The 12,469-nt window shown below is 40.7% G+C and overlaps 1 protein-coding gene across 3 annotated transcripts in view; it reads left to right on the plus strand.

The window, feature by feature from the left end:
• LOC146618292 (unconventional myosin-Ic-like) overlaps nucleotides 1–12,469 on the plus strand; it is a 61,078-nt gene that overhangs the window by 25,620 nt on the left and 22,989 nt on the right. Inside the window, exon 1 of one of the 3 annotated variants that reach the window (XM_085371542.1) lies at nucleotides 4,598–4,707. The exons of the other annotated variants lie outside the window; for them this stretch is intronic. Within the exon in view, the coding sequence (XP_085227668.1) occupies nucleotides 4,690–4,707 (18 nt within the window). The 5' untranslated portion in view covers nucleotides 4,598–4,689. Of the gene's footprint in view, nucleotides 1–4,597; nucleotides 4,708–12,469 lie in introns of those variants that run through there. 3 annotated transcript variants of the gene reach the window in all.

Consider the following 12,469-nt stretch of genomic DNA (forward strand, 5'->3'; position numbering starts at 1 on the left):
GTTGAATGTAAATTAAATGGAGGTGACCAGTAGAGGGCGGTCTGAAAGACAGCAAGTATATGCAAGAAGTATTCTGTTTTTTCTACTTTTATCACTGGAGTACTCTTTGATAAGACGTGCTGGTTAGACCCCTCACGCTACCAATCACTTAACAGTTTTTTATTTATATATATATATATATATATATATTTATTAGGGGTGCAACGATACACAAAATTCACGGTTCGGTTCGATACTTTGGTGTCACGGTTCAATATTTTTTCGATACAAAAAAAATGTTCATGCCTTTTTAATTTGTCATTTATTAAAATTATAAATATATATTTTAACTCAAAAGTACAGTTTTTAAATTTAACCCTAACCCTTGTGCGTGTTTTTTATTTTGACAGCGAATGCGCACCTGCGGACCACTTATGTGCAGCCCTGGTTATTTAGCTCGTCATATTGCAGCCACAGAAATTCTTTTGTCCATGAAACCATAAAGCTGCACTTTCTTTTTGCCTTATAGTCTGATTTGTCATAACTTCTCCGTTTTGTGGTAAGCTTTTCTTTGGCTGTCACTTCTTCACCCTGACCTGTCTTATTTGGCTCAGCAGAACTAAAATATATATCTGTCTGTGAAGGTTCTCAGTCATCCAGGTCATCTTAGTCAAATATAAATCCTGCTGCTTTTACACACGCACTCACATAAGCTCAGCGATTCTCTGCGCGATCAACATGTCTTAAACATCTCACATGTTTAAGCTGCGGGAGATTTCACTTGTCATGTTTGCATAGTAAGCTAACAATTAATAAGACGATGTCAGAGGAATTGGTGCGCAAATTATCATCACTCACCAATCAGTACTGTCGCTCTCTATACACAGTTCGCGCGATTGCAAAGTGAAAGCAAAAAAACAAGCGCAAATTCAAACGCGATAGCAATATGTCACATATTGACAGTGGCTCACCGATGCCAATGACATAATTACCCAGCTACATTTCCGAAAGAATGCAAAAGCATTGACGTATATTTTTCCCTCCTACGATAGGCCGACGGGCAGGGCAGAGATAGATTTTGGTAGCCCGACTGAAAAAATCGCTAGCCCCAGGACGTCGAGCTAGCGATATTGCGAGCCCTGTATCTGATTGAGGAATCACTCATCTTTGGAAAAGAGAGTTTATTACAGAGAAATGGCTCTTTCCAAAATAAAAGCTATACTATCCGCTTCTTCTGGGCTATATTCTCAGCAGCATATTAAACATATCAGGTCCCCAAAAGGAGAATCATGTCGGCGTAAATGTGCAGTCATATTCGTTGTGTTCCCACTAGTGCTTTCAGGTTAACCTCGTTAAAATGACCTTAACGTCACAACACGGCAAATTAGGGCTGCTCAATTAATCGAATTTTAATCACGATTACGATCTGGGCTTTCAACGATCATTAAAAATGAGTGAGCCGATTATTAGCCCCTCCCTCGTTTATCCGCGACACCTTAAAGGCCGGTCCGTAAAAATATTGTCGGGCATAAACCGTCCGTGGCGCAAAAGAGGTTGGAGACCGCTGATTAAGAGGACCCGAGGGAAGCTCGGAAAGCTAAGCAGAAGTTATTTGGAGAGGAGAGTGACTGCTGTTGGTTGAAAAGAGAGGTAAAAAAAAAAAACTTCAGTGGTGTTGCACACTATTTTATATTATTTTTTAAAGTCATTGTTAACCCTTTAAAGCCGGTCAGAGCAGCACGCTCCGTTTTGTGTAACTATTTTTAAATCCCTGTAGAACCTGGACTGTGTAAGCTAGCGCAATAAACCGGAGGAGTTGTACTTACATCTGATGCCATCAGCTTGTCCTCGGTCACGGTTTCCTTCCACATATAGCTTTGCAAAAATTGCATAAAAAGCGCTTGCAGGAACGAAAACATAATATTCCAGAAACACGCTTCGCTGATCCGATCAGCTGTTCGTAACACTTCCCACAGTGAAACAGACGTCAGCGCGAACTATCACATGTCCGCCATTTCCTGTCCAAAACCGGAAGTGACGTCATTTTCGCGGAAATGTAGTTTTTTACTTGTAAGATAAGATAAGATAAGATAGAACTTTATTAATCCCTCGGGTGGGTTCCTCTGGGAAATTCGATGCCTTAAAAGCCTATACTGGTCATGTTTGACTTTTCTGAATAGTTTCTGGGATGCTTGGAACTCGAATTGCACTGCTGGAAATAGTTTATTTTGATGCACCTGCTGTTTTCTTTGCAAATTTGCATCATAGGATTGTTTTTTCGTTTTTCCTGCAATATATAAAAATTGGTGTATCTCCAAAATAAAACTATGAACACACTCAAAATAAATTTCCTGTTGTTGTAAACTATTTTTTGCAACTTTTTTGTATTTAAAGTTTTGAGGGATAAACCTCTTAAATTTCTCCAAGTAATATATGTAAAAAAACAAACAAAAACGATTTTAAAATTTTTTTTGTAGTTTATTGCACTTTTTTGCAATTAATGTAGTTACTATGGACTTAATGCATACATATTATTAAAATATGGGCTATAACAGTTGTATAGCAACTTGAAATGCTCCCATAAATGGCACTACAACATGTAAAAAAAAAAAAAAAAAGCTCTGGCGGACTTGGTTCTATAGTAGGTCTTAAAGGGTTAAATAAATATTGTCAAATAATCGAGATCTCAATTTCAGTGAAAATAATCGTGATTATCATTTTTGCCATAATCGAGCAGCCCTACGGCAAATCTCCGTTAACGAGCTAGCCCTGATAGCCCCGTGCATGGGGCTGGACGGCCAACACGTTAACGAGCTAACTGCGCTAACACACTAGTTCCCACCCATGTAATTGAGCATTGCGTGGCACATCCAACATACTGTTTTACTTTAGTCCATGACGCGCTTACCTTCAGGGTCATACGTCACATGAAAACCAAAATAATTCCAAACGCCAGATCTGAATGAGGGTGGGGGAGGTTCAATTTGCCATGTTGCAAGGAGAGCTTAACTTCTGTCTTGCTAGCTTGCCCTGCGCTCTTCCTTCTGACTATGTTGTCTGTGTGGAGCGCTCAGTGGATCTGCGCTCGACAGTGCAGCCTAGGCGGAGTAGTCGAACGCAGATTCACTGAGCGCTCCACACAGACAGCATCGTCAGAAGGAAAGTTGATAAAATAAATTACAAATGTTGTATTGTTCGATACATATGCGTACTGAACCGAAAGCACTGTATCGAACGGTTCAATATCGATACGAATATCGTTGCACCCCTAATATATATATATATATATATATATATATATATATATATATATATATATATATATAAAATATAATGTGTCAAGGGATTTGTTCTGCAAACATGTAATTGTTTTTTTTTAAATAACAGATTGCAGACCTCGGTTCTTCAGCACTGTGTGCAGCAGAGGAGCATACAGCTGAGCCGACTGTGTTGGAGAGTCATTAGGACCGCCATCATTTTTTTTCTTTACGTTATAACTCTAACATACTGTGGGGACATAAATGTATATACAAACAGGGATTTTTTTACTTTGGGAAAATCAGTATCGGCCTCAAAAATTCTGTATCTGTTAGGCTGTAATTGAAAACTCACATCTTTTTTGACCTTCAAACTGTCCAGTATTCGTTTCTGAGTCCAGTGAGTGCAGTGGAAACTTGTTCTCAGCAACACACGCCTGCTGCTTGTAACGTGACAGTTGTTGTTAGTGTTAACAAGCAGATGCATTAAACTGCTGAGGCCTTTGATCTGTAGGTGTGTGTAGGTGTGTATACACACACACACCTACACACACCTACACAAACACACAGCTCTGGTCTGAAGTAATCACCCAGCCTATAATGACATTGGGCTAATGATGGTGTGTGTGTGTGTGTGTGTGTGTGTGTGTGTGTGTGTGTGTGTGTGTGTCAGCTTGATGCAGTGGGGGTCAGGAGCCATATTTCTGGCAGTCTGTCTGGTTTCCATTCCGGCCTGTAAATCTGAGAGTGGAGGACAGCAGGAAGTGAAGGATGAGAAAAGACGGGAGGAGGGGGAAGGAATAGGAAGCTCAACTAGATAATTATTTATGGGCAGTTACTACTAAAGAGTTTACAGTATTTTGCTCTGATGCACACAAACACTTCTTACCCATTTGGCAGCAGGACACATTTTTCCTTTCGGATCCTTTTTTCTCTCCAGGGGTGGTTCGGGCCAGGTGTGTGTGTGTGTGTGTGTGTGTGTGTGTGTGTGTGTGTGTGTGTGTGTGTGTGTGTGTGTGTGTGTGTGTGTGTGTGTGCTCTCTTGTTTTTAATGGAGAAAGACCAAACAAGTAATAGTATGTAGTGGATTACAGAGAAAGTGACCGGGACAAAAAAGTACATAGAGAGGGAGCAAATGTGGGGTGTTGTGTGTCACCCAGCACAGAGACTGTTTCTTCTGAAGGGGAGGGGGGAGAAGAAAAGTGTACAAATGAGTGGCGAGTGAGAGAGGACAGAATGAGGTGTGCGTCAAGCGTGTGCGAGCAGCAGTAAGAGGAGAAGCTATGGCAGCTGGCTCTCAGAATGGAGGGGAGAGCTTCTAAAAACAAACTCTCAGCTAAATAGTGGTTGTGACGCGGCGCTGGAGCCCACATTCGTATTGGAGTGGTGAGAAAAAGGATTGCGGAGGGGGGGGACACCCTGTCCACAACCAGTCGAGAGCAGTGCAGGAGCAATGAAGTACAGACCTCTGGTAAGGGACACATCCTTCATCCTGAAAAAAGTTCTCTGAAAATGTTTTGTTTTGTTTTTTCTTGCCTGAGAAGTGGCGATGTTTTGACATGTAGATCTGCATTAAAGGCTGTTAGATTTCATTGTGGTCAGATGAAGTTAGTGTGGAAGTTTTTGGGGACTAGCTTTGGCTTGGGTAATAGTGTGAACTAGGGCTGCCACAAACGATTATTTTGATAGTCGACTAGTCACCGATTATTTTTGCGATTAGTCGACTAATCAGATCATCATCCATTGGACGTAAAACTACAGCTTATTGCACCAGCAGCATCTGCTCTTATATAACTATCATTAGCTTACAGCTTTAAGTGTTTAAGGTCTGTGCTAACTAAAAATAAAGACAAGATGATAGTTTATTAAATTTTAATGAAATTTGCAGATTGTTTCGGTGAAGTTTAATAAACTCCTTGCTATCTAAAATATAACAGGACACTGGAGTATATTCTGGAGCATCTCACACTTCTGATAATCAGTTGTCTGCTTGACGTTTATTCAGCTGTGTAAAAACTATTAACTTTAATCTCAGACAAACTGATTTACTCAGGAACAAATAAAATACTAAAAAAAAAGCCAAACAATAACATTTTAAGTTATCTAAGTGACTCATATATATTTAACCTGAGTAGCGAAAGACGGTGGTGGGTTTGAAAACGATTTGCGGGGAGTCCGGTGTTCTCACGGCGCTAGTGAGCCTAGCCCCCGGCTCGCTAACGAGCTAGTGGGTAACAGATGTCTCCGAAAACGTCGGAGCGCTTTTGAAAATATGTGGTGTCCTGATAAACTGAGCAGATATTTGAGGTTTACACAGCTACATTCTCGCCTGAAAATATGTTAAACGTTTATTTTGTGACCCAGAAAGAATAATAAGAGTAACATTAAAACTAACTAGCTGCCGCCATTGTTGGAAACTGCGCTGGGCCGCGCTATGAATTCTGGGACACAGCTGCTTCTTCTTCTTCTTCTTCGGGGTTTAACGGTAGCTGACATCCTTGTACATGCAATGCTGCCATCTTCTGTTTCAGTCCGTTATTACACTCTTAAATCCTGCCACTTATTCCTGCGTCTTTTGTGATCTTACAAAGCTTCAAACGACGCGTCGACTATTAAATCAGTCGTCGACGATTTTGATAATCGACGTAATCGTGACTAGTCGACAAATCGTGGCAGCCCTAGTGTGAACTTGAAGGACACAGGTGAGAGCGAAATCCCTCAGCAATGAGGTAGGACAGTTCTTTTGCAGACTTCATGCTCTCTCTGTTTCTCCTCGTTGATCTGCATCCTCTCACATCTCAACTCTGTATTTGTCATATCCACGTCAGGTCTATTTGATATCGGTAAAGGTGTGTCCTTAGCATTGTTTGTGTGTTTGCACTGCCCCAGGGCGAGGCTCTCGCATGGTGGTGTTGTGTGGCCGGGTGGCATTCTTTTGCTTCATTGAAACTATGAGGTAACATGTTAATGAATGACGCTGAAGTACCTTGTCTGTACAATGTGGTGGATCTTCTCTGAGTTATAGAATGAGCTGACACTAAGTTTTTAAGGGAACTGCTGTATTTAGGCATATACCTCTATAAAGATTTGTGCATTTCTCCAGCCTTCTCTGTTATAGCACCGTGTGTACAATTAGATGTCAGGATAGTGCAATGCACTCAGAGATTCCTGACACAATCATTGTTGCCTGCAGTGCATCTGATCTTAGTTCAAGAAATGGTTTATGTAGGACTGGTCTCACTTGCTTCAGAAAGATTCTGAATTGCAAATCTAATGGCTTAAAACCTGAGCTGTTTCTCAATGGAGGATCGCTGTAATATAGTAAGTTAGAATTACCTCATTGTCATACACTGACTGACCGATGGGTTGTAAATCATGACAAAAGGAACTTTAACCTCCTAGGACCTGGCGTCCACATATGTGGACATTTTGGGTTATTTAGACCAAAATACTCAATTTTGCTCTACAAGGGCCTGATATCCACTTACGAGGACATTATACTGCTACTGTTCTATCGAAATTTTAAACAAATATGCTCATATGTGGCTCTCATTTTTCTTAGAAACAAAAATTAGGTAAAAAAAAAAAAAATCTGGTAATTCTTTATTTTTACATTCATTAGGTCCCAATCAGCCCAAATATCAAAGATAAATTAAAAATGCATGCCATGGAAGAGTTCGGGTCTTAGGAGGTTAAAGTTGATATGCAGAGTTTCAGGGTTAACCTCCAAGCAGGAGAGGACCGTATGTGCCTAGTTTAATTTACAGAGGAAGAATCAGGAACCCAAATGAATTCATGTGAGAGGTCTTGTGTAATTAGTTTTGGGTATTTGAGTTTCTTCTTTGGATATGACATGAGAACATATGCTTTCTTTAACTCTACATGAAACACAAACTTCAACTTTAATTTTTTAGCAGTGCTGCACAGCAGTACTGCAGCCTACACAGGAATAAGTTTGTAACTTGGTCACAAGATGGTAGAAAATAGAGAATTAAGTGGAAAATGTTGTCCTTACACTGGGTCTCTGCCTGCTCCGGAAAGATCAAAGGTCATGGAGAGCTGTGGAAAGCCATAACTGGAGCTAATAGTAATGGGTTTGGAAGATGTGACATGAGTATGACAGAAAGTGTTATGCAGAGTAGCAAAGAAAAAAATGCTCTGGCCTTGTGCTTTGGCCCACATATCATCAGGTGGGTAGCTTCATTTTAGCAACCTGCAGTAGACTGTCACTAGCCTGCTACACCTGTCTGACTGCTCTCTGATCTCACTCACTGTCTCTTAAATGGAAATTTAAAAAAGAGCCCTGACAAGCCTGCAGGCGTCACCATGGTGATAGCAATCAAAACTTTAATAAGCTTGGAGCCTTTACAGGTGAGCAGTGGGGAAATGTTGTTTTGAGTTTTACCTGCACAGGCTTGTGTTGACACAGGGTCTACCTCACCTCCCCTTGGTTTATATCCACATCTTCAAATTACAGTGAAAGAATAAGCCTGAAAAATGTACCTGTGTTTTAATTTCATTCTTACTAGTGCAGTGGAAAGTCCTCTCGCTCTTATTTTGAAAGTTCAGTTAGTCCCATCCCTTTCCGTCTCTTATTTTACCTACAAGCTGGCTCATTGGTCTGGTTGATACTGTGACGGTACTCTGCCAGTTATCCCAAAAAACTTGCCTGGCCACTGATGTTGTATATGGCATCATTACGGCTTGCTAGGATTTAACAAGAGCAACATCCACGACCACCTTTGACACAAAGGTGAATGAGTACTTCTTCACTTCATGCCCCTCGTGTTTCCAGCAGCAAGTGCAGAGCAGATAAGGACAGATGGGCTATGTGTGCCAGAAAGCTGATTCATACTGTAAAAATGTAGGAAAGGGCAAAATAAACTGTGTGTAGCAAACTCCATCAGAACCACACCGAGCCTCACTCATTTGGTTGTCATTGTAGAACTTTCGACAAATCATGTAAAACACAAGTCGGATGTTTTTTTACTCTAACAGAAGTGATGGCTACACTCCTCTATTATCCCTTTCTTCTTTTTGCATATTTAACCTGAATCTTTTGCATATGAAAATATTCGACTCCATTTGGCTTAAGTGTTTTGATCCTGATTTGTTTAGTAGCTCTGTGAATGAAAAACATTAGAAAGACATCACACGCATACCTTTAACACGTGTCGGTGAGGAATGGTGTAGTTATTCTGTTTTACATGTAAAAGCTATTTTTGCATGTAAGTGATGTCATCTAATATAAGAAATAAGGCATGTTCTTGCAAAATGAAAACTTTACATTTTGTCTTAATTCAAATCTTTAAGGGGTTGCTCCACTGAAACCTACTCAAGTAGTCCAGTTTACTCATCTCAGCTTGACAAAACACTGTTTCCAAATGTATTAAAGTATTAATTTTGAATGAAAGAGGCCATTTGAGTGCATTATGGGAATGTAGGCTTATGAATTTGACCCTGAATTGTTACCAAAGAAGTGTGGATCTGGGCCTCTGCTGCTTGGATTTGGCCATTCTGTTCGACACCTGCGTTACTCAAACAGTGGAAGGTTCCTTTTAATTGAGTCATCCAGAATTTTTTTTGTTTGTTTTGTTTATGACAGTCCACACACATCATAGACTGTATATAAAAGATGGGTGTAGCCAATATGGTTTTACCCATTTGTTTCCTTATCATGCCTTTTGCAGCTACATTAGCTTATTGGTTTGTATTTAAGCCTGAAGTGACCATATTGGGACAACAGGGTGGAGCTTTGTCCTGTCAGATAATACCAGCAAGCTTGGTTAGAAAGGTGCATCCATTCAATGCAAAGACACAAACACGTCTTTACACCACTCGCTTATTTGGAAGGTGTTGCCACTGTGGATATACCTGCATATTGAGTTTGGCACAGATTGTTTTTACAACAGATGACTTTCCTGCCACAACCCTCAGATATACCAATTTGTGCCAAGTGACCTAGAAACTAGAAAAGTAGAGCATAAACTGGTAGGTGAACTGGGATTCAAATTAAGAGGTCCAAGCAGCTATGGCCCGGAACATTAAACTGTACCTGTATCAATATGGATGGCTTTAAAAATATACTTGTAGGTAGATTACCTTAAATCAAGTAAGTGGTGCACATGCTATGTGTAGTAATAATAGCAAAAGTTTAATAGTTCAAGAAATATATTAATAGATAGCATTAATGTCAGTCTGTTTATGGAAACTCACTAACAGGTGAATACTTGAAATGTCAGTGTCATTGTGGGGTGGTGCTGGAGTAAGAGTAACAGGATCACAAAAGGAAAATATATCATCAGAAAGTATTAAGTGTCTATACCAAACGTCCAATAGATATTCAGATAATGAAGTCTGCACCGAAGCAGTGGACCAGCCAACCAGCAGTGCCAAACAACCAGAGGTGCACCATCTTGGCAGAGTGGTGCACCTCTCCAGGTTCCCTCCTGCTAACCTGGCTCCAGGCTACCTTGTTTTGCAGCAAAGGCTCTGGAAAACATGACGACATGTAGGAACTGGGTTGGCACGTAGTTGGTGTGTTCCTGAGACCGGGTGGAGGTCCGGTGTGGAGCATTACCCGGCAGCAGGAAAGCCAAACAGTGAATGAAGCGTTGCGAAACAATGAAGTAATGGAGAGAGAGGACGGGAGACCAAAACAAGGACAGAAAGTGAATGAGAGGTGACAATGTATAGAGGAGGAAGAGGAGGGGAGAGGTGAGGAAATAAGGCTCTGGTTTCTGTCCCAGGCATCACAATTATTGGACGCTGTTGTAATGAAACATGGCTCCTTTAATGTAAATGAATGTCAGTACTGCTGCTCTTAACAGTGATTTAAGCCATTCCCACATGGAATATTCCCCTGTGTTTGGTCTGAACACCCGCTGCCTGCTGAGTCTTTCCCAGGAAAAATCCTCCAAGCAGGAAGTTTGTCTCCAGCTGTAGTAACAGCAGTGTGTTTGGATGAAGAAAACTAAGAAGTTAATTGTTCATCATAACAGCAATCAGACAGTTTTATTTTTTACCAGAAAACCCAAACTGAGAACTCAAAGTACCACGCTTATTTGACGTTACAGGTGGGAAGTGCAGCATAAAACAACTCAGCAATGACTGACAACAGAGAATGCCACAGTATATATGCACACTCACACACTCCCAGCTGCAGTTTCTTTGTTTTTTGAACACATGTGTCAAACAATAGGTCACCAGAGCTCAGGGATGTATAGGTTCCAGTTACCACACTCACAAGGTCACATATGTACACATGGTTGTGTCAATAAATCACAATGATACCCAGAGGTGTAGGCCGGAGTCACATGACCTGTCCTGGAATCATGAATTCTTGATCCATTAATGGACTTTACCTTCTGCAAAGAAAATTAAAGTGTTGTGTAAATCAGATCAAATGGATGCACTTTGTCATATTGGCAAGCACAAGTAAAGTCGCAGGACACCATCACATTCAGACATGAGAAAAGTGCGTAAGGTTTAACTTTGCTCAGTTTAGACGATCCACTATATTTAACTTGTTCCTTTTTAATATCCTTAATTAAGTGAAGCACCACTGCACTTTATCCTCACAGCCTTTCACAAAGTCTACGAGGCAGGCCGTTATAGCCGATTCACTTCCACAAATCCTGAGTGTACCATTACTATTGGATAATATAGCCAGACCTGCTCTGATGTTTGCCTGTATGGGTGTGTCCTAATATCTAAGGTCCTGCTCTTCTGTACAGATGTTTCTACTCAACAATTAGGCCGGAGAGGGGAGCTCCAGGGCCATATAGCCTTTTTGGTTTGCAGCTTGTGTGTGTGTGTGTGTGTGTGTGTGTGTGTGTGTGTGTGTGTGTGTGTGTACACTCCTGCTTTGTGGAGACGAGGATATTTTTGGCGATTTGGCCTTTAACTTTCACTTTTGTTTGATGATCACCTTTTTTGTGTTTCTTTTCTTTCAAAGTTGATAGAAGCTTGCCCGTCTCCTTTAGTTTAATAATTATTAAGAAAAACTATTTTGTTAAATCCCCGTGGACATTTTAGGGCAAGTAACTCCCACTATCAAATTAATAAAAGCATCACGTTCACTTTAGCGTTTGTGTCTTTGTGTCTCACTATAGTAAATGCAGCTTTAAGGCAAATCAAACCTCAAGAGTGGAGAAAAGATGCTGACAGAACAACAACAGTGAGGGAAATATTCAAATGAAAATGGATGTGTTTAAGCATGTAGGAAGGGAAGGAAAAGAGATACATATCCAATTTAGAGATATTTGTTAACTGCCATGTATAACATGATTAGATTACGTGTACTACATTGCTTTTCCATAAGCGTCAAGTTTCACCTCTCAAGTTTTGACTCAAAATTAGACTTCAAAATGAAGACCAGTTAGTCTAACAGCAAGACATCTTAGATCATAACAAACATTAAAATCCCAAATCAAGACCAACCAGTCCTAAGTTTATTCTCAACTTAAGGGGCAGAGTCAAATCCCACCCCAACCAACAGGTTTCAAGTTAAAGAGCATACACATAACGGGCAATGCTCGCTAATGTTATTAATTTATAGAAACCTGCGTGGTGCTACTTTTGTGTTTACAGACTTGGAACAAGGTCCACACCAGCATCCCATGACTGAAGCTCCTGGGACATTACCACTCTGCTTTGAAAGCAGGGCTCAAACATATTAATGCATACTTGTGTGAAATTCAAACTCTGTGTGCGTGTGTGCTGCAGTGATTTAATGGGTTGTTGAAATGTGTGGAATTTCAGGGAGGATTGCTAACTTTCCCTCACAGTTTAAATGGAGTGATGGAGAAGGACTGGAGTCATAACCTCGCATTTCTCATCTCCTCTCTCCTTGTTTTGTTTCTCTCCTCTGTGTTTTTCCCTCTGGTCTCACCTAGCACTAATTAATATATCCTCTCCTCCCTCCACCCTCAGCTTCCCTATCTGTCTCCAGTTCTTCTTTGTGATCTCCTGGGGGCTGAAGACTGCTGTGCTACATAACACAACAACAACACCTGCTGTACTGTGTGTGTGTGTGTGTGTGTGTGTGTGTGTGTGTTCTCTCATTGCGTTTGCACTGGCCACCTTTGCCTCTGCCCTAAGAAAGAAGTTATTCAGAGTTTGCTTCAGTCCGACTCCGTAAACATGGATCTCAGTAACTTTCGCAATCTTATGCGCAAAACTCAAACATCTATTTTAGAAAATGGCTTCCTGGTCAAAGGCGTTGATGAACT

The sequence above is a fragment of the Diplotaxodon limnothrissa genome, linkage group LG14 (assembly GCF_057381915.1).
Source record: "Diplotaxodon limnothrissa isolate DT_005_m linkage group LG14, D_limnothrissa_male_GT1.1, whole genome shotgun sequence".
NCBI classification, from domain to species: domain Eukaryota; kingdom Metazoa; phylum Chordata; class Actinopteri; order Cichliformes; family Cichlidae; genus Diplotaxodon; species Diplotaxodon limnothrissa.